At 43.7% G+C, this 22,964-nt stretch overlaps 1 protein-coding gene across 1 annotated transcript; it reads left to right on the forward strand.

Moving 5' to 3' along the window:
* The first annotated feature begins 2,486 nt into the window (after positions 1–2,486).
* Positions 2,487–4,768, forward strand: LOC110489140 (BTB/POZ domain-containing protein KCTD12-like). Its single transcript, XM_021561734.2, has one exon. It carries the CDS (start codon positions 3,584–3,586, stop codon positions 4,433–4,435), a length of 852 nt encoding a protein of 283 aa, XP_021417409.1. The 5' UTR covers positions 2,487–3,583; the 3' UTR covers positions 4,436–4,768.
* Positions 4,769–22,964: the final 18,196 nt, after the last annotated feature.

Raw genomic sequence — 22,964 nt, forward strand, 5'->3', positions numbered from 1 at the left:
TAATATGGATAACAGGCAACATTAGACTATAATATGGATAACAGGCTACATTAGACTATATATGGATACCAGGCTACATTAGACTATAATATGGATAACAGGCTACATTAGACTATACTATGGATAGCAGGCTACATTAGACTATAATATGGATACCAGGCTACATTAGACTATAATATGGATACCAGGCTACATTAGACTATAATATGGATACCAGGCTACATTAGACTATAATATGGATACCAGGCTACATTAGACTATAATATGGATAACAGGCTACATTAGACTATAATATGGATAACAGGCTACATTAGACTATAATATGGATAGCAGGCTACATTAGACTATAATATGGATACCAGGCTACATTAGACTATAATATGGATACCAGGCTACATTAGACTATAATATGGATAACAGGCTACATTAGACTATAATATGGATAACAGGCTACATTAGACTATAATATGGATAACAGGCTACATTAGACTATAATATGGATAACAGGCTACATTAGACTATAATATGGATACCAGGCTACATTAGACTATACTATGGATAACAGGCTACATTAGACTATAATATGGATAGCAGGCTACATTAGACTATAATATGGATACCAGGCTACATTAGACTATAATATGGATAGCAGGCTACATTAGACTATAATATGGATAACAGGCTACATTAGACTATAATATGGATACCAGGCTACATTAGACTATACTATGGATAACAGGCTACATTAGACTATAATATGGATAGCAGGCTACATTAGACTATAATATGGATAACAGGCTACATTAGACTATACTATGGATAACAGGCTACATTAGACTATAATATGGATAACAGGCTACATTAGACTATAATATGGATAACAGGCTACATTAGACTATACTATGGATAACAGGCTACATTAGACTATACTATGGATAACAGGCTACATTAGACTATACTATGGATAACAGGCTACATTAGACTATAATATGGATAACAGGCTACATTAGACTATAATATGGATAACAGGCTACATTAGACTATAATATGGATAACAGGCTACATTAGACTATACTATGGATAACAGGCTACATTAGACTATACTATGGATAACAGGCTACATTAGACTATACCCACTGACACACACACACTGTTTTATTTTAACAACGGGCAGATCTAGGTGTTGAAGGGACAGGGACCGTATTGGACCCAAAGAGGGAGGTCCTCTGGGAAATCAGGGAACAGATTGGTGTGAGAGAGAATCAATGAGTCATACAGGGACTGTGTGTGCGAGTCAGACACACACTGTGTGTGCATGAGTGTATGTGTTAGAGAGAGGATTCAGCTTCCCACTTCCACTACCCTCCTGATGAAATCTCTCCCCAAAAGGAACACTGGTGTGTCAGGGGGGACTCCTGTAGGAGCTGGAACACTGGTGTGTCAGGAGGGACTCCTGTAGGAGCTGGAACACTGGTGTGTCAGGAGGGACTCCTGTAAACTGAAACCCTGGTGTGTCAGGAGGGACTCCTGTAAGCTGAAACACTGGTGTGTCAGAAGGTACTCCTGTAAGCTGGAACACTGGTGTGTCAGGAGGGACTCCTGTAAGCTGGAACACTGGTGTGTCAGGAGGGACTCCTGTAGGATCTGGAACACTGGTGTGTCAGAAGGTACTCCTGTAGGAGTGATTGGAATACTCCCTGTTCTAACAAAGAAATAATCAGCCAGACAACATATTATTGACCTTCAGTTTATTTTAAGGTGCAGGATGCATTGCAAATCAAATATCTTATACACAAGGCAGGTGGATGTGGCTCAAATGTTGTGTTGTTCTAACCGCTAGGCTACCTGCCACGGCTATCTCTCCAGGAGGGCTGTCTGCTCTAATCCCGGCTCTGACGGGAAAAGTCTGGCTGGAAGTGACCTGGCAACCAAAGGGTTTCTGGTATCAAATCCTAGATGCCATTGTCTGCCGTTGTGCCCTTGAGCAAGGCACTTAACCCCCCACAACAACTGCTCTCGGGAGCATCCAGTGTGGCAGCCCCCTGCGCTTCTCCCCAAAAAACTTTGTGCATATGTGTTTTTCAGAGGGGTTGGGTTAAAAGCAGAAGTCAAATTTCGGTTGGATCTTGTGTGCAATTGACTGATAAAGTGATATTGATTACAATGCGATTTTGAAATTATATAAATTTTTATTTGGAATTCAAATGATATGTAACGTTTTAGTGTTACATTTTTTTGTATTTACTCTTGGGAATTTGCCATTATCATAGTTCTAGTTCTTCCGCTAGGTGTCGCTGTTGTCCTCTGTTTTATTATAAGAACCTGAGTTTTATGATAAGGACCGTTAAAATGTTAAATCTAACTCTAGTTGGTAATTTACACTCCTGTTTGCTATATTCACAATTGATGTTAACAACAAAGACAAATGAATTGAAATTGACATTGCAAATCAAACAGATATCTCAATTGGTTTGCTATGTGGCTCATGACAGCAATGACATGACACCAAATGATGAATCATGTCTATAATTCCCTTTGGTCAATCATCTAAACAATCAAAGTCTCTGTTTTTATAGCTGTATGGGGAACTGTTAGTTTTGCATAATATAAACGCTGACTCTGGCAGGTAGGTGGGGTTTAACGGGGCTGATTATTTACGGTACTTTTTGTAGCAGCAGAGCTCTCCGGGATGGCATAAGAGTGGCTATTACTACGGGAGGAGAAAGCCTACCGACCAAACAAAAGACAAGAGCCTCGTGGACTCGTTCCATCGGCGATGGCACAGCTAGAGGTGTTTTTGTTCACGGCTCTAGCTCGCATTTCGTCTGGGAAAACTGCTTCCTTTATTGGCTAATCCTGACCGGTACATCAACCGACACCTCCAACTATGGATTGCACTGAAGTTCCACCTTGTGTGTTTCTGCGTCAAGACAATAAGAAGTAAGAGGAAACCATCACGGACGACTGTGGGTTATTCTCCATTCCGGACTGATCCCCATCTATAAAGCGGGTCATTGAGAAATGCAGAAGTCAACGGATTTTTATCCGAAATAGATTTTGATAGACTATTTTGTTTCAATCCTCGGCTGCAATATTCAGGATATTCCATTGGTTGACGTGTAAAGGGCATGGACACAATGTTTATTATCCACTGTCTACGCAAGTTATGTTTTAGCTACCATAAATTATCCCTGTAGTTAGAATATATGTCTTCGTGCTCTCTATTTTGCAATTAACGGCCTGGGATGATATAACTGCAGTTTAGAGGATTGCTTTGCGCTGGTAGGAATAGTGCTCTGCTGTAGTTAAGCTCTTTTTAACAGAGAAAGGCCTGTCGGGATAGACGCTACGCAGATCGCCTATAGGCTTTCAGAAATACCCTTTTGTTCATTTTGACAACAAACCGATATATATATATATACAAAATCAAATGTAATTCATATAAACGCAAGTAACCTATTCTGGGCTGCAGTGTACAGTTGTAGGCTATAAAGTGGAATCATCTGCCCACTACACTAGCAAGGTGACAGTAGAGTAGGTTTGCAGTGTGAGCGGAGTTCTCTGTGACAGAAGGACAACAACCATGGCTCTGCCAGATAACACCCCAGGCATTCCCGTAGTGGAGGAAGTCATCTTCCCTGAGATAGTAGAGCTGAACGTGGGCGGGCAGGTGTACATCACCCGCTACTCAACACTCATCAGTGTACCAGACTCTCTCCTGTGGGAGATGTTTAGCAGGAAAACCACCAAAGGGCTGGCGAGGGACACCAAGGGTCGTTTCTTCCTGGACCGAGATGGTTTCCTGTTCCGGTATATTCTGGACTACATGAGAGATCAGCAGCTGGTGCTCCCTGACCACTTCCCAGAGCGGGGTCGCCTGCAGCGGGAGGCTGAGTTCTTCAACCTACCTGAGCTCATAAAGATCCTGGCCCCCAAACTCAGCAAGCAGAACTCGCTGGGTGACGAGGGGTGTCAGAGCGACCCGGAGGACTCCTCGCCGGGCATCGACACCGGGCGCAACCTGGCCTCGCTGGGCACTGCCGCCTGCGCCAGTCTGGTCCCCAGCGGAGACGGTAAACGCTCTGGATTCATCACCATCGGTTATCGCGGCTCCTATACTTTGGGGCGCGACAGTCAGTCCGACGCCAAGTTCAGACGTGTTGCTCGCATTATGGTCTGTGGCAAGACGTCGCTGGCTAAAGAGGTGTTTGGGGAGACGCTGAACGAGAGTCGTGACCCGGACCGACCCCCAGAGCGCTACACGTCACGCTACTACCTCAAATTCACCTTCCTGGAGCAGGCCTTTGACAAGCTGGCAGACGCTGGGTTTCACATGGTGGCCTGTAACTCCACGGGGACCTGCGCCTTCGCTCACGAGCAGACGGACGACAAGATCTGGACCAGCTACACTGAATACGTGTTCTACCGTGAGTGAGACCATCATCAGTCCTGGTCCCCGGGCCCCCAAGTGCTCCCCAGCCTCCAGCCCCTCTCCCGTTGCCTCCCTGGATCCAGCCCTGGGTCCTCTTGCCTCCTGGACTCCAGCCCCTGCCCCCCCTAGTTCTTTGACCCCCCCTTGTGCTCCCTAGCCTCCAGCCCTTGGCTCCAACCACCATGTGCCCCCCCCACTCTCCCAGCCTCCAGCACTTGGATTCCTGCCTCAAGCCCCCCTGGCCCCCAGCCCCATGGGCCCCTGCCTCAAGCCCCCTGGCCCCCAGCCCCATGGACCCCTGCCTCAAGCCCCCTGGCCCCCAGCCCCATGGGCCCCTGCCTCAAGCCCCCTGGCCCCCAGCCCCATGAGCCCCTGCCTCAAGCCCCCTGGCCCCCAGCCCCATGAGCCCCTGCCTCAAGCCCCCTGGACCCCAGCCCCATGGGCCCCTGCCTCAAGCCCCCTGGACCCCAGCCCCATGAGCCCCTGCCTCAAGCCCCCTGGACCCCAGCCCCATGGGCCCCTGCCTCAAGCCCCCTGGCCCCCAGCCCCATGAGCCCCTGCCTCAAGCCCCCTGGCCCCCAGCCCCATGAGCCCCTGCTTCAAGCCCCCTGGACCCCAGCCCCATGGGCCCCTGCCTCAAGCCCCATGGGCCACGGCCCCCTGCTTCAAACCCCCCTCCTCCATATTTCGTTCTGACCCATCAGCTGCCTTCCTTACCGCCTCTGCTGTCCCCTCTTCTGATCCTTCTATAAACGGACCATCGCCCCCCCCCCAAGCCTCCGCACCATGCCCCAGAGACCCAACTGCCTCCCCCTCCACCCTCCATGTACTGTCTCCTTCTCCTGTATATAGTATCTGCCTCAGTGAAGCACAATGCTGTGTGTAAAATAGCTTATTTAGTCCAGTTCAAGCCCTTCCTGGTCTGTGTTTAACTAATTGCAGAACTCAGAGAGTAGGCTGGAGGGGCCTATTGGAAAAGAGCTTAGCCTGAAGTGGCCCCTGGTCGGTACTATTTTGTTCTGAATCAAGCCTGCTGTTGCTTACTCCAGCAGATCAGACTCCTCTCTTCTCCCTCCTACTCCTCCGAACAAAAAAATGGCCGATTAATGTGACATCTAAGCAGCCTAGAGGAATGAGCGAGAGAGTGGCCAGCCCGAACAAGCAAGAACAAAGTGTTACACAAACGAAAGTCTTTCGCTTCCATTCCTCCTTCTCCTACTTCTTATTTCCATTATGATATGTCTGTGACCAAACTGTTGGGAAAGGACCGTTCAGTTCTACTATTCAAATGATTTAACATATCCCCCCCCCCCCCCCCCATTTAGTGGAAAGGGAATAATACCTTAGCTTTTAAGTCTCTGCTTGTGAAGACAACTAGCTAACATGATGCTATCTTGTCTCACAAAAAGCACATTGTACTCCTTATAAGGGAAAAGAGCGCCTATATGGACCAATAGCATCCTCTCATGTTGTTTATGTGTGTCTTCTTCAGGACAAACCAGTTCTTTGCATTCTAGAAAAACAACGCTAGTCTTGTCCGAGAGTCAAAACCAAAAAACAAGGAAAGAAAACGTTGAGAAAAGAAGATCAAGTTGTGTATTTGACTGCAGAAAGAGAAAAACAACAAGGGGTTTTAGTACAGGGTGAGGGTTTGTCTGAAATGGCACCCTATCCTCTATGTAGTGCACTACATTGACCAAAGTCCTCTGTGGGCCCTGCTCAAAAAAAGTGCGCTACATAAGGAATAGGGGTGCTTGATGAAGTGTGTTTATTGATTGTGTGACGGAGTGTTGACTATTCTAATCGCCCATGCCTGGAAGACCAGAGGAGATGTGAAGTGTTACATCACTATGTCCACAAAACCTCTCCTTCTTCCTCCTCCTCTTCCCCCTCTTCTTCCTCCTCCTTCTTCCTCCTCCTCTTCCCCCTCTTCTTCCTCCTCCCCCTCCTCTTCCCCCTCTTCTTCCTCCTCCTTCTTCCTCCTCCTCTTCCCCCTCTTCCTCCTCCTCCTCCTCTTCCCCCTCTTCTTCCTCCTCCTCCTCCTCTTCCCCCTCTTCTTCCTCCTCCTCCTCCTCCTCCTCCCCCTCCTCCTCCTCCTCCTCCTCTTCCCCCTCTTCTTCCTCCTCCTCTCATCTTGTTTTTTACACTGCCATTCTGTTTTTACTTTCTTCATTGAAGAACATTTTACAGGGATACGATTGTTATTGAATGCCCACAGCGTTTGGCTCTTAGCCCTCTTCTGAAACTGTGGTTTATTTTTCTCATTGGAGTGTGTTTTTATTCAGCTATCTATCCCAAGCTCTTGTATTCAGATCAGTATTCCAGTTTTAAGCTCTTTCATATTTGATGATAGCTCTCATTGACTGTAATGTGTATACCCGTGAGAAGGAGAAAGGATTACGCCATAGCCAACCAAAGAACGACATTCTCTCAAAACTGTAGCAGCTAAACAACAGTACAGGACAAAGATGTTTTTGGGGGAATGTTGTAATACAGTCGATTCCTGATAAGTACACCTCTTATAAGTGCAAAATCACACAGTTATAACAGTTGTATATCAGGAGTTGAATGTAGTTGGACTGAACAGTAATTGTAACCACAGCATCTATAACCACAGTAACAGGAGACAGTGTGTGAATGGTTAAAGGTAAGAGGGGTTAAATGTTCAGAGGAGTTAAGCATGGTTAAAAGTTAAGAGGGGTTAAGACAGGGTTAAAGGTTAAGAGGGGTTAAGTGGTAAGAGGAGTTAAGCATGGTTAAAAGTTAAGAGGGGTTAAGACAGGGTTAAAGGTTAAGAGGGGTTAAGTGGTAAGAGTCATTTTAAAGTATACCCTCAGGGCAAGTCTGCATATCAACAACAACGTTACAATTTGAACTTTCAGTGCCTCAGTAGGTAAAATAAAGCTTAGAATCATCTCCAAATACCAAGGAACACAAATGATCTGAAAAGGCAAAACTTGTACTAGTAATAATCAATGGATCAACTAGTAATGTGACTCGTAAATGACAGAATATTCTCCCTGATAAAGAAACTTTCTTTGCGGTTCGGTAGACAGAGTGATTTTAATTTGAGTGAAGGTGTAAAGAAGGCATTCTGAATGCCTGACGGGATGATAAATGTTTTCTTGGATATCGCTAGAGTATGATAGCACATTCTTCGAGTATGATAGCACATTCTTCGAGTATGATAGCACATTCTTCGAGTATGATAGCACATTCTTCGAGGATGATAGCACATTCTTCGAGGATGATAGCACATTCTTCGAGGATGATAGCACATTCTTCGAGTACGATAGCACATTCTTCGAGTATGATAGCACATTCTTCGAGTATGATAGCACATTCTTCGAGTATGATAGCACATTCTTCGAGGATGATAGCACATTCTTCGAGGATGATAGCACATTCTTCGAGGATGATAGCACATTCTTCGAGTATGATAGCACATTCTTCGAGTATGATAGCACATTCTTCGAGTATGATAGCACAGTGTTGACAGGAGCAATGAGTCGTCAAAAAAAAAAACATGTGACCAGGCAAGTCAGTAAAGAACAAATTCTTATTTTACAACGGCGGCCTACCTCTGCCAAACCCAGAGGACGCTGGGCCAATTGTGTGAGTCCCTATGGGACTCCAAATCACAGCCGGTTGGGATACAGCCCGGGATCAAACCAGGTTCTGTAGTGACACCTCTAGCATTGAGATGCAATGTCTTAGACCACTACGCCACTCGGGAGCCAATGTCATTGTCAGCTTCAGTATCAATGTCACAAGTCAAACATAGACCAAACGTCAATGGAGAAAACATCTTAGTCGTTCGGTAGGTACACCGTACGCCCTGAAGAAAACACTGGTTGCTATACCTATTACATGTTGTGGGAACATGATTAGTGTGAGACTTTCTTTCTTTTTGCTTTTATTTCTACTCTCCGTTAGTCAGAACCTCTTCAAGACATTTTGGGCGTCAGCTTATGTCTTTTGTTATACTGCAGACGAAAGGAAAATGTCACCTGTCAATTCAAATGTGTTTTTTATCGTCTGCTACAGTTGCATTGTACGTCCGTTATGAATGATTTATTAACTAACCTGGTAAAGTAGGGTGACATACTACAGGAGAGTTGTGTACGCTCTCATTTATGTTATTATTGTAACCTAAAATTGTTAAAAGAACATACAAATATTTCACAAGTAAACTCTTCATTTTTTTTACTGAAGACACCACAAGTCTATAAAAGTAACTGTATACTTCCAAGACTTTCCACCTCTCTCTGCTCTCTTTCTCTCTGTTCTTTCTCTGTCTCTGTCTCTCTGTCTCTCTGTCTGTGTCTCTCTCTCTCTCGCTCTCTCTGTCTCGCTCTCTCTGTCTCTCTCTCTCTCGCTCTCTCTGCTCTTTCTCTGTCTCTCTGTTGGATAGCCATATCCCTCTCTCTCTCTCTCTCTCTCTCTGCTCTCTTTCTCTCTCTGCTCTTTCTCTGTCTCTGTCTCTCTATCTCTGTCTCTCTCTGCTCTTTCTCTCTCTCTATCTCTCTCTCTCTCTCTCTCTCTCTCTCTCTGTCTCTCTCTCTCTCTCTGTCTCTCTCTATCTCTCTCTCTCTCTCTCTCTCTCTCTGTCTCTCTCTCTCTCTCTGTCTCTCTCTGTATCTCTCTCTCTCCCTCTCACTCTCTGTCTCTCTCTCTGTATCTCTGCCTCTCTCTCTCTCTCTCTCTCTCTCTCTCTCTCTCTCTGTCTCTCTCTCTGTATCTCTCTCTCTCTCTGTCTCTATCTCTCTCTCTCTCTCTCTCTCTCTCTCTCTCTCTCTCTTTCTCTCTTTCTCTCTCTCTCTCTCTCTCTCTCTCTCTCTCTCTCTCTCTCTCTTTCTCTCTTTCTCTCTCTCTCTCTCTCTCTCTCTCTCTCTCTCTCTCTCTCTCTCTCTCTCTCTCTCTCTCTCTCTCTCTCTCTATCTTTCTCACTCTCTCGCAGTGAAAAGGCAGGTCAGAGTCAGTGACAGAGCGGATCTGGAATAGCAATGGTAGGTAAGTGGCTCTGTCAAAGCAGATTACAGAACCTCTGTGTGTCTCTGCCTCTAATCCATTAATTAGACCTGAGTATACTGTAGCAACCTAGTATCAGTCAGACACAAGACATCAATAAACATAGTTGTTGTTGAGTAACAACCAGGTCAGGTAGACCGCAAACAGGGAACCCTGGTTTTCATCAAAACAGAGAGAACTAGGTCTCTGATCTTTGCCATTGTAACAGAGAAAACTAGGTCTCTGATCTTTGTCATCAAAACAGAGAAAGTTAACTCTGATCTTTGCCATCAAAATAGAGTAAGCTAAGTCTTTGATCTTTGCCATTGAAACAGAGAAAACTAAGTATGATCTTTGCGATCAAAACAGAGAAAAGTACGTCTTTGATCTTTGCCATTGAAACAGAAAACTAGTTATCTGATTCTTGCTATCAAAACAGAGAAAGTTAGGTCTCTGATCTTTGCCATTGAAACAGAGAACTAAGTATCTGATATTTACCATGAAAACAGAGATAACTAAGTCTCTGATATTTGCCATCAAAATAAAGTAAACTGAGTCGCTGATCTTTGCCATAGAATCAGAGAACGTAGTCAATGTAGTCTCTGTTTTTAGCCAAAGGAGTTTTGCACCATTTGCGTCCCCTCCGTGGTGAGATAGGGCGCTGGTGCAGCCAGGTTGTTAAAGATTGACGTCAAATTTGGACGTCTATCCATATCCTGAGGACGTTTCGAAATGCCTTCAAAACTGGCCACTAGGGGCAACAGGGAGCATTATTACCATCAAGTAGGCTTGGGTTTTGCTATGGTGTTGTGGACTGGGGTGGCTTGGGAAATCCCTTAACCCAGGATCAGAAGGTTGGGTGTTTGATCCCAGTCGTGAACACTGTTTTATTATTTCTGGTTTTAACCCTATCCCAAACCTTAACCCTTACCATAACCATTCAGAATGAGTGACTAAACCTAACCCTTAACTTCAAAAGTTGAAGTTTGGAGAACGTGGCTGAACGTCTAATTTTTCAAAGAGACTGTGAGAGCTTGTTGGATGGTGTTGACTTGTCTGATGTGAAAAAATATGTAAAACATTTTCTCACAATTATGTATGAATCAAGTCAATGCATCAACACCTTGCTATTTAAAGTGACGTGAGTCTATTATGTATGAATCAAGTCAATGCATCATGACCTTGTTATTTAAAGTGACGTGAGTCTAAGTATGAATCAATTCAATGCGTTATGACCTTGTTATTTAAAGTGACGTGAGTCTATTAAGTATGAATCAAGTCAATGCGTCATGACCAAATGTAAAGTGAGTGAGTCAAGTCATAAATGTTTTAAATGGCTTAGATGTCAGAGGTTCTCAAAATATCCTCTATCTGGCGCACACACACAAACACGTTAAAATCTTTGTGTGCCGCCTCTTCCAATCTAGATCCGTCTATTTTTGGGTCGTTGTTTCGGAATGCATGATGGTGGTGGAATCCTTCAGAGTGTGATGTCACAGTGCCTGGAATTTTTTTCCGACCAATCCAAACTGAGTCTGGAGTGATTGAGGCGGTGATATGAGTGTTGGTTTTGTCGCGTCAGTGAGTGACTGTGCACATCGACATCGTAGTGTAAAGTCACATCCACATCGTAGTGTAAAGTCACATCCACATCATAGTGTAAAGTCACATCCACATCGTAGTGTAAAGTCACATCCACATCATAGTGTAAAGTCACATCCACATCGTAGTGTAAAGTCACATCCACATCGTAGTGTAGAGTCACATCCACATCGTAGTGTAAAGTCACATCCACATCGTAGTGTAGAATCACATCCACATCGTAGTGTAAAGTCACATCCACATCGTAGTGTAGAATCACATCCACATCGTAGTGTAAAGTCACATCCACATCGTAGTGTAGAATCACATCCACATCGTAGTGTAAAGTCACATCCACATCGTAGTGTAGAGTCACATCCACATCGTAGTGTAGAGTCACATCCACATCGTAGTGTAGAGTCACATCCACATCGTAGTGTAAAGTCACATCCACATCGTAGTGTAGAGTCACATCCACATCGTAGTGTAGAGTCACATCCACATCGTAGTGTAAAGTCACATCCACATCGTAGTGTAGAGTCACATCCACATCGTAGTGTAAAGTCACATCCACATCGTAGTGTAGAGTCACATCCACATCGTAGTGTAAAGTCACATCCACATCGTAGTGTAAAGTCACATCCACATCGTAGTGTAAAGTCTCGTCAGTGACTGACTGTGCACATCCACATCGTAGTGTAAAACGCCAAAGCAAGCCACTAGCTGGGAGGTGTCGAAGCACATTGAGGGAATATCAGAAGGTAGTGTCCGTGCTACAGGTCTATACCTCTGTGGTTAACTATGAGGCTCAGCATTCAACACCGTTGGTGTAAGAGGGTCACTTAGATACGCTGAAGCTATCCCAGATGGTCATCTAAAACTGGTGTGAAAGTCGAGCATGTTTGGTTGTGAGCCATATAGTGAGCAGGTGTGAACTATGTCTGATCATACCAGGAACGTGTTACAATAAAGACATTTTTATCATGAATGGTTCTTACCTGCCTTTTTTAAAATGCTGTCGAGAATACAGTGTCTGTATTTGTACTGCAAGATAGTGACACTAAGCAAGCATTCACAGCACATAGAAATGAATCTCTGACATTGCTATTATAAACAGATGGTTTCTGATTATTTTGCAGCACTGTGTCATCTACCTCCTCTTGCTGTTATTGTATTTCTCACCCTCTCGGTCTTCACATGTCCTCTAGTACACAACATGCAAGAGCGGGAGTAGTGTAGAGTTTTCCGGAATCTACTGGAATGTAGCTATATAGTGTTCTAGAATCTAGAGTGTTGCTACTGGAGCCCTCTGTCACCAGGCAGCATTAGGATTGGTGCTCTGTGTGGACTGGAGAATGGAGTAGAGAGAGCCAGGGACACAGTAGGCCTTATACTATAGCTTAGCCTTGAAAGTCCCTGAGCCAGAGAGAGATAAGGCCCCATGCATGTTCAGGACAACATGCCTTCAGCAGTCAGCTTCAATCGCTCAGTGTTTCTGTAACTAATGGCACCCTATTCCCTATGTTGTGCCCATAGGGTTCTGCTCAAAAGTAGTGAACTAAATAGTGAATAGGGAGCCATTTGGGATATACCCACTGTTAGGAGAAAAGGAAAGAGAAGGAAAAAGGAATGCACAGACATAAATATACAGAGAGACATGTTCAGAGAGAGAGAGAGATACACACACTTACGGAGAGGGGTAGGAAAATACAGAGGGAGGGAGAGACCACTGCAGTGGTTCCCAAACTTTTGATAGTCCCGTACCCCTTCAAACATTCAACCTCCAGCTGCGTACCCCCTCTAGCACCAAGGGTCAGCGCACTCTCAAATGTTGTTTTTTTGCCATCATTGTAAGCCTGCCACACACACACTATACAATACATTTATTAAACACAAGAATGAGTGTGAGTTTTTGTCACAACCCGGCTCGTGGGTTGTGAAAAGAGCTCTTACAGGACCAGGGCACAAATAATAATATAATAATAATAAATTATATAGATCTTTATTTAACCGTCTTACATATAAAACCTTATTTGTTCATCGAAAATTGTGAATAACTCACCACAGGTTAATGAGAAGGGTGTGCTTGAAAGGATGCACATAACTCTGCAATGTTGGGTTGTATTGGAGAGAGTCTCAGTCTTAAATCATTTTCCACACATACATGTATTTAGTTTTCATGCTAGTGAGGGCCGAGAATCCACTCACACATCATTCCGTGGTTATAAACGGCCTCTGTGTCTGAACAGCACGATTTGCCAAGGCAGGATACTCTGAGCACAGCCCTATCCAGAAATCTGGCAGTAGCTTCTGATTAAATTAAATTTTCATGAACCGCTTGTTGCAATTTCGATGAGGCTCTCTTATTCAGATATCGGTAAGTGGACTGGAGGCAGGGCATGAAAGGGATAATGATCATACAACGATGGAAAGACCTGAGTGTTGTCCTTGTTAATGCAGACAGTGAAGAGCTCCAACTTCTTAATCATAGCCTCAATTTTGTCCTGCACCTTGAATATAGTTGTGGAGAGTCCCTGTAATCCTGGATTCAGATCATTCAGGCGAGAAAAAGCATCCCCCAGATAGGCCAGTCGTGTGAGAAGCTTGTCATCATATAAGCTGTCAGACAAGTGAACATTTTGGTCAGTAAAGAAAATTTGAAGCTCATCTCCCAATTAAAAAAAACGTGTCAATACTTTGCCCCTTGATAACCAGCGCACTTCTTTCTGTATGTTGTAAAAGCGTTACATGGCCGCTGCCCATATCATCGCATAGTGCAGACAATACACCAGAGGTCAAAAGCCTTGCTTTTACAAAGTTACCCTCTTAAGGATCGGTCCCCTTTTTTCAATTTTCATCTAAAATGACATACCCAAATCTAACTGCCTGTAGCTCAGGACCTGAAACAAGGATATGCATATTCTTGATACCATTTGAAAGGAAACACTTTGAAGTTTGTGGAAATGTGAAATTAATGTCCGAGAATATTACACATTATATCTGGTAGAAGATAATACAAACATAAAAACGTTAATTTTCTATTTTTTGTTTTGTTCCATCATCTTTGAATTGCAAGAGAAAGGCCATAATATAATATTGCAGTTTAGGTATAATTTCGATTTTGGCCACTAGATGGCAGCAGTGTGTGTGCAAAGTTTCAGATTGATCCAGTGAAGCAGGCAATACCTTCGGGGGTACGCCAAATAAAAATGCGTTTCACTTTTTTTTCACATTTAAAAAAAGTCTATTTATATTTTCCAACGGGGCTATACATTTGGGTGAGTCTTTTTCTCTTGCCTGAGTAGCCTCGTTTCAATGCCAAAAATAAAATTAAACCATCTAGTGTTCAGCGAAATAACAACACAATGTCAAATACAGGTAGCCTAGTCAAATAATGAACATCCAATCACATTAACCGTTACTCTCTTGTGGGAATTGCACTAACGGTCCGTCCGTATGTAGCCAAACTTTGGCTGCTGCTCATGTTGGTTTCTGTACTGGTGGCACAAAAGCCATGACAGGGAGACATAGTGGAGTAGTAACACGCGTGCAAGCAGTTGCTCTCGACGCCACTTGGGTACACTGCAGCATCCACCGAGAGGCTCTTGCTGCCAAAGGAATGCCTGACAGCTTGAAAGACTGTTGGACACTACAGTGAAAATGGTTAAACATGTCAACCAAAATAATACCAAAATGTACACTGTAATACGTGCAGCATCAAATTTAACAAAAAAATAACAAAATTCTTTAACACTCAATAATGGACACTCTTACTGACAGTTGTGGCTGCTTTGTGTGATATAATTTTGTTGTCTCTCTTTATGTGGTGTTGTGTTGTCTCTCTTGTCTCAGGGAATTAGATATAAGTTCTCAATTGATACAAACATATATAGAGTACTGCACACACTACAATTACTTAGGTTTAAAAATAAACTCAACTGGACACCTTAACGAGGCAGTGAATGAGCCGAGAGAGAAAGCAGGCAGGGTATTCTACACCATTAAAAAAGGCATTCAAATAAAAATACCTATTCAAATTTGGATAAAATAATTGAATGTGTCATTGAACCAATTGCACTTCATGGCACTGTGGTGTGGGGTCCACTTGAAAAACAATATTTCACAGAATGGGCCAAACACCCGATTGAAACCCTGCATGTGGAGTTCTGTATGATTCTCCTACATGTCCAGAAGAAAAACAAACAACAACAAACAACACATGCAGGTCAGAATTATGGCAGAATTAGGCCAATATCCACAAATAATAAAAACTCAAAAAAGAGCAATTACATTTAGGAAACATGTCAAATACAGTGACCCCCTCTCATATCATTACCAAGCCCTGCAATACCAAGAGCTGAGCAAAGAAAATAGTTTCCTCATTCCTGTTCTACAAACCTGTTCTACAAACCTGTTCTACAAACCTCTTCACAAACCTGTTCTACAAACCTCTTCACAAACCTGTTCTACAAACCTGTTCTACAAACCTGTTCTACAAACCTCTTCACAAACCTGTTCTACAAACCTGTTCTACAAACCTGTTCACAAACCTGTTCTACAAACCTGTTCACAAACCTGTTCTACAAACCTGTTCACAAACCTGTTCTACAAACCTGTTCTACAAACCTCTTCACAAACCTGTTCTACAAACCTGTTCTACAAACCTGTTCACAAACCTGTTCTACAAACCTGTTCACAAACCTGTTCTACAAACCTGTTCTACAAACCTGTTCACAAACCTGTTCTACAAACCTGTTCACAAACCTGTTCTACAAACCTGTTCTACAAACCTGTTCACAAACCTGTTCTACAAACCTCTTCACAAACCTGTTCTACAAACCTGTTCTACAAACCTGTTCTACAAACCTGTTCACAAACCTGTTCTACAAACCTCTTCACAAACCTGTTCTACAAACCTGTTCTACAAACCTGTTCTACAAACCACTTCACAAACCTGTTATACAAACCTGTTCTACAAACCTGTTCTACAAACCTATTCACAAACCTGTTCACAAACCTGATCACAAACCTGTTCACAAACCTCTTCACAAACCTATTCTACAAACCTGTTATACAAACCTGTTCTACAAACCTGTTATACAAACCTGTTATACAAACCTGTTCTACAAACCTGTTCACAAACCTGTTCTACAAACCTGTTATACAAACCTGTTCTACAAACCTGTTATACAAACCTGTTCTACAAACCTGTTATACAAACCTGTTATACAAACCTGTTATACAAACCTCTTCACAAACCTGTTATACAAACCTCTTCACAAACCTGTTCTACAAGCCTCTTCACAAACCTGTTCTACAAACCTGTTCTACAAACCTCTTCACAAACCTGTTCTACAAACCTCTTCACAAACCTGTTATACAAACCTGTTCTACAAACCTGTTCTACAAACCTGTTCACAAACCTGTTCACAAACCTGATCACAAACCTGTTCACAAACCTCTTCACAAACCTGTTCTACAAACCTGTTCTACAAACCTCTTCACAAACCTGTTCTACAAACCTGTTCACAAACCTGTTCTACAAACCTGTTATACAAACCTGTTCTACAAACCTGTTATACAAACCTGTTCTACAAACCTGTTCTACAAACCTGTTCTACAAACCTGTTATACAAACCTGTTATACAAACCTCTTCACAAACCTGTTATACAAACCTCTTCACAAACCTGTTCTACAAGCCTCTTCACAAACCTGTTCTACAAACCTGTTCTACAAACCTCTTCACAAACCTGTTCTACAAACCTCTTCACAAACCTGTTATACAAACCTGTTCTACAAACCTGTTCTACAAACCTGTTCACAAACCTGTTCACAAACCTGATCACAAACCTGTTCACAAACCTCTTCACAAACCTGTTCTACAAACCTGTTCTACTAACCTGTTCTACAAACCTCTTCACAAACCTGTTCTACAAACCTGTTCTACAAACCTCTTCACAAACCTGTTCTACAAACCTGTTCACAAACCTGTTCTACAAACCTGTTATACAAACCTGTTCTACAAACCTGTTCTACAAACCTGTTCTACAAACCTCTTCACAAACCTGTTCTACAAACCTGTTCACAAACCTGTTCTACAAACCTGTTATACAAACCTGTTCTACAAACCTGTTCTACAAACCTGTTCTACAAACCTGTTCCACAAACCTGTTCTACAAACCTGTTCACAAACCTGTTCTACAAACCTGTTATACAAACCTGTTCACAAATTTGTTCTACAAACCTGTTCACAAACCTGTTCTACTAACCTGTTCACAATCCTGTTCTACAAACCTGTTATACAAACCTGTTCACAATCCTGTTCTACTAACCTGTTCACAATCCTGTTCTACAAACCTGTTCTACTAACACACCGAAGCCTCAGGACCAGAACATCCAATCAATCAGAATAAACCAAATTACAACACAGTCAAAACAAAACTACATTACTTATTGGGAAATACAAGCACAAACACAAAGCAAAATGCAGTGCTATCTGGCACTAAATCGACAGTTCACCGTGACAAACTATTTCACCATGGTTACTGATCAAAACCTTAGAAAAACCTTGACAATGTACAGGCTCATTGAGCACAGCCTTGCCATTGAGAAGGGTAGACACAGGAAAACATGGCTCTCTAGGGGAAAGGCTGTTCAACCACTGCACAACAGCAGAACCTGAGACAGAGCTGCATTTCCTGACAAAATGTTTTTTTTTTAAATTAAACAGTTAGTGTAATTTCCCCAAATTTGAATCCCTTATTCAATGTTTCAAAGACCTCTGACGAGAATAGGCTACCCGTCCTGTTGGGAGAGGACGCAGAGAGCTGTGGGTTGGCAGCGCACTACATTGCTGCATGTCATAAGAGGAGGGACAGTGTCTGACAGACCAATCAACCTGCACATGTCCTCTACTGTATACTTATTGTTATTGTTGAATGTATGGTTATTTTGACACTTGGTTATTGTTGTTACTCTTGTCCCGTTGACTATATTGATAATTGTTATTAATTATGGTAATATTTTAAATGTCCAAGGTAAGCTTTGGCAATATGGACATTGTTACGTCATGCCAATAAAGCTAATTTAATTACATAACATTTTATTTAATTGAGAGAGAGAGAAAGAGAGAGTGATTTGTTATATTAATTCTACTGACTGTTAACATTTTATTGTTGTTATTATTATTCTTTATTACAATGTATATTGTTTACATTCTTGCTTTGGCAATATTGGTTTTCATACCAATAAAGCAGCTTGAATATGAATTTGAATTTGGGAGAGAGAGTTAGAGAGAGGGAGAGAGAGGGAGAGAGAGAGAGAGAGGGAGAGAGAGGGAGAGAGAAGGAGAGAGAGGGAGAGAGAGAGAGAGTTAGAGAGAGGGAGAGAGAGGGAGAGAGAGGGAGAGAGAAGGAGAGAGAGGGAGAGAGAAGGAAAGAGAAGGAGAGAGAGGGAGAGAGAAGGAGAGAGAGGGAGAGAGAAGGAGAGAGAGGGAGAGAGAGGGAGAGAAAGGGAGAGAGAAGGAGAGAGAGGGAGAGAGAAGGAGAGAGAGGGAGAGAGAGGGAGAGAGAAGGAGAGAGAAGGAGAGAGAGGGAGAGAGAGGGAGAGAAAGGGAGAGAGAAGGAGAGAGAAGGAGAGAGAGGGAGAGGGAGAGAGAGGGAGAGAGAGGGAGAGCGAGAGAGAGGGAGAGCGAGGGAGAGAGAATATCAACAACAGTGTTTTGGTTTCTAATCTAATCTCATCTTCCGCTGAGCATCTTGGATTAATCTTTCCTGTTGTCATCTATTAAGATTCTGCTGTATTCTGTTGTCTTACAATACACTGCACTCTGCTGTGCTGTGGAGCTCTGTGCTGTGTAGCTCTGTGCTGTGTAGCTCTGTGCTGTGTAGCTCTGTGCTGTGTAGCTCTGTGCTGTGTAGATCTGTGCTGAGTAGCTCTGTGCTGTGTACCACTGTGTAGCTCTGTGTAGCTCTGTGCTGTGTAGCTCTGTGCTGTGTAGCACTGTGTAATTCTGTGCTGTGTTGTATAGCTCTGTGTAGCTATATGCTGTGTAGCTCTATGTAGCTCTGTGCTGTATAGATCTGTGCTGTTAAGCACTGTGTAGCTCTAGTGCTGTGTAGCACTATGTAGCTCTGTGCTGTGTAGATCAGTGCTGTGTAGCTCTGTGCTGTGTATCTCTATGCTGTGTAGCTCTATGTAGCTCTGTGCTGTGTAGATCTGTGCTGTTAAGCACTGTGTAGCTCTAGTGCTGTGTAGCACTATGTAGCTCTGCGCTGTGTAGCTCTATGTAGCTCTGTGCTGTGTAGCTCTGTGCTGTGCACCTCTGCGCTGAGTAGCTCTGTGTACCTCTGTGATATGTAGCTCTGTGCTATGTAGCTCTGTGCTGTGTAGCTCAGTGTTGTGTAGCTCTGTGCTGTGTAGCTCAGTGCTGCGTAGCTCTGTGTAGCTCTATGTTGTATAGCTCTCTGTAGCTCAGTGCTGTGTAGCTCTGTGCTGTGTATCTCTGTGCTATGTAGCTCTAGATAGCTCTGTGCTGTGAAGATCCGTGTAGCACTGTGCTGTGTAGCACTGTGTAGCTCTGTGTAGCTCTGTGTAGTTCTGTGCTGTGCAGCTCTGTGATGTGTAGCTCTGTGTAGCTCTATGCTGTGTAGCTCTCTGTAGCCCAGTGCTGTGTAGCTCTGTGCTGTGTAGCTCTGTGCTATGTAGCTCTAGATAGTTCTGTGCTGTGAAGATCTGTGTAGCACTGTGCTGTGTAGCTCTGCACAATGTAGCTCTGTGTAGTTCTGTGTAGTTATGTGCTGTGTAGCTCTGTGATGTGTAGCTCTGTGTAGCTCTGTGTAGCTCTGTGTAGCTATATGCTGTGTAGCTCTCTGTAGCTCTGTGCTGTGTAGCTCTGTGATGTGTAGCTCTGTGTAGCTCTGTGTAGCTCTGTGTAGCTCTATGCTGTGTAGCTCTCTGTAGCTCTGTGCTGTGTAGCTCTGTGCTGTGAAGCTTTGTGAAGCACTGTGCTACACACACACACACACACACACATAGATCTGTGCTGTTAAGCACTGTGTAGCTCTGTGCTGTGTAGCTCTATGTAGCTCTGTGCTGTGTAGCTCTGTGCTGTGTACCTCTGTACTGTGTAGCTCTGTGCTGTGTAGCTTTGTGTAGCTGTGGGATTCGTAGCTCTGTGCTATGTAGCTCTGTGCTGTGTAGCTCTGTGCTATGTAGCTCTAGATAGTTCTGTGCTGTGAAGATCTGTGTAGCACTGTGCTGTGTAGTTATGTGCTGTGTAGCTCTGTGATGTGTAGCTCTGTGAAGCTCTGTGCTGTGTAGCTCTCTGTAGCTCTATGCTGTGTAGCTCTGTGCTGTGTAAATATGTGCTGTGAAACACTGTGCTGTGTAGCACTGTGCCGTGTAGCACTGTGCTGTGTAGCTCTGTGTAGCTCTGTGTAGCTCTGTGTAGCTCTATGCTGTGTAGCTCTCTGTAGCTCTGTGCTGTGTAGCTCTGTGCTGTGAAGCTTTGTGTAGCACTGTGCTACACACACACACACACACACACACACACACACACACACACACACACACACACACACACACACACACACACACACACACACACACACACACACACCTCAGTCAACATACATTTACACCAGTAGTGGTCAGGAATAGCATCAGTGGATAAAGACTGAGGACTGCATTTAAGGTTAATGAAGCTTCAAGCTCCAAGGCTAATCTCATCTAATTGGTGGCTTATTGTATCTCTCTTCTCTCCTCTCTCTCTCTCTTCTCTCTCTCTCTCTCTCTTTCCCTTCACTCCTCTATCTTCTCTCTCCTCTCTCTCTTCTCTCCTCTCTCTCTTCTCTCCTCTCTCTCTCTCTCTCTTTCCCTTCACTCCTCTATCTTCTCTCTCATCTCTCCTCTCTCCTCTCCTCTCTCTCTTCTCTCCTCTCTCTCTTCTCTCCCCTCTCTCTCTCTCTCTCTCTCTCTCTTTCCATTCACTCCTCTACCTTCTCTCTCTTCTCTCCTCTCTCTCTTCTCTCCTCTCTCTCTCTCTCTCTTTCCTTTCACTCCTCTATCTTCTCTCTCCTCTCTCTCTTCTCCCTCTTCTCTCCTCTCTCTCTTCTCTCTCTCCTCTCTCTCTTCTCTCCTCCCTCTCTCTTTCCCTTCACTCCTCTATCTTCTCTCTTCTCTCTCTTTTCTCTCCTCTCTCTCTTCTCTCCTCTCTCTCTTCTCTCCTCTACTCTCTCTCTCTCTTTCTTCTCTCCCCCTCTCTCTCTCTTTATTCTCTCCTCTCTCTATTCTCTCATTCTCTTTCTCTTCTCTCTCTCTCTTCTCTCTCTCATTCTCTTTCATTTCATTTTTTTCCAGAACAGACCAGTTATAAATGCATTAGCAAACAAACAAGCTATTTGCATCCTCCCTTACTTCCATCCCTCTCTCTCTCTCTCTGACGGCAGTAAACCGGGAAACGAGTTGAAAACAGCTAATAACGAGAAGCTTCATGGTGGCTAATTACCAGAATCTGCTTCAGCCCACAGTGTGTGTGTGTCAGCCTGTGTGCATGTCTATTTGAGTAGCTGTTTAGTCTGATCTACCTCTACTCTACAGTACAGTAGCTGTGTAGTCTGATATACCTCCTCTACTCTACAGTACAGTAGCTGTGTAGTCTGATCTACCTCCTCTACTCTACAGTACAGTAGCTGTGTAGTCTGATCTACCTCCTCTACTCTATAGTACAGTGGCTGTGTAGTCTGATCTACCTCCTCTACTCTACAGTACAGTAGCTGTGTAGTCTGATCTACCTCTACTCTACAGTACAGTAGCTGTGTAGTCTGATCATCCTCCTCTACTCTATAGTACAGTAGCTGTGTAGTCTGATCTACCTCCTCTACTCTACAGTACAGTAGCTGTGTAGTCTGATCTACCTCCTCTACTCTACATTACAGTAGCTGTGTAGTCTGATCTACCTCTACTCTACAGTACAGTAGCTGTGTAGTCTGATCTACCTCCTCTACTCTACAGTACAGTAGCTGTGTAGTCTGATCTACCTCCTCTACTCTACATTACAGTAGCTGTGTAGTCTGATCTACCTCTACTCTACAGTACAGTAGCTGCGTAGTCTGATCTACCTCTACTCTACAGTACAGTAGCTGTGTAGTCTGATCATCCTCCTCTACTCTACAGTACAGTAGCTGTGTAGTCTGATCTACCTCCTCTACTCTACAGTACAGTAGCTGTGTAGTCTGATCTACCTCCTCTACTCTACAGTACAGTAGCTGTGTAGTCTGATCATCCTCCTCTACTCTATAGTACAGTAGCTGTGTAGTCTGATCTACCTCCTCTACTCTACAGTACAGTAGCTGTGTAGTCTGATCTACCTCCTCTACTCTACATTACAGTAGCTGTGTAGTCTGATCTACCTCTACTCTACAGTACAGTAGCTGCGTAGTCTGATCTACCTCTACTCTACAGTACAGTAGCTGTGTAGTCTGATCATCCTCCTCTACTCTACAGTACAGTAGCTGTGTAGTCTGATCTACCTCCTCTACTCTACAGTACAGTAGCTGTGTAGTCTGATCTACCTCCTCTACTCTACAGTACAGTAGCTGTGTAGTCTGATCTTCCTCTACTCTACAGTACAGTAGCTGTGTAGTCTGATCTACCTCCTCTACTCTACAGTACAGTAGATGTGTAGACTGATCTACCTCCTCTACTCTACAGTACAGTAGCTGTGTAGTCTGATCTACCTCTACAGTACAGTAGCTGTGTAGTCTGATCTACCTCCTCTACTCTACAGTACAGTAGATGTGTAGTCTGATCTACCTCTACTCTATAGTACAGTAGCAAAGGCTTGGGGCTTCCTTGTCGCATTGTATGTTGAGTTATTTATATGGAGGCAGGCTCAGGACCAGATGTGTACCTTACTGTGTTGCTGTAGCACCGGCACGG

This window comes from Oncorhynchus mykiss, chromosome 14, assembly GCF_013265735.2.
Source record: "Oncorhynchus mykiss isolate Arlee chromosome 14, USDA_OmykA_1.1, whole genome shotgun sequence".
NCBI classification, from domain to species: domain Eukaryota; kingdom Metazoa; phylum Chordata; class Actinopteri; order Salmoniformes; family Salmonidae; genus Oncorhynchus; species Oncorhynchus mykiss.

What these genes read in the sequence shown, in the direction of transcription:
- LOC110489140 (XM_021561734.2), top strand. Translation starts at nt 3,584, where the DNA reads ATGGCTCTGCCAGATAACACCCCAGGCATTCCCGTAGTGGAGGAAGTC.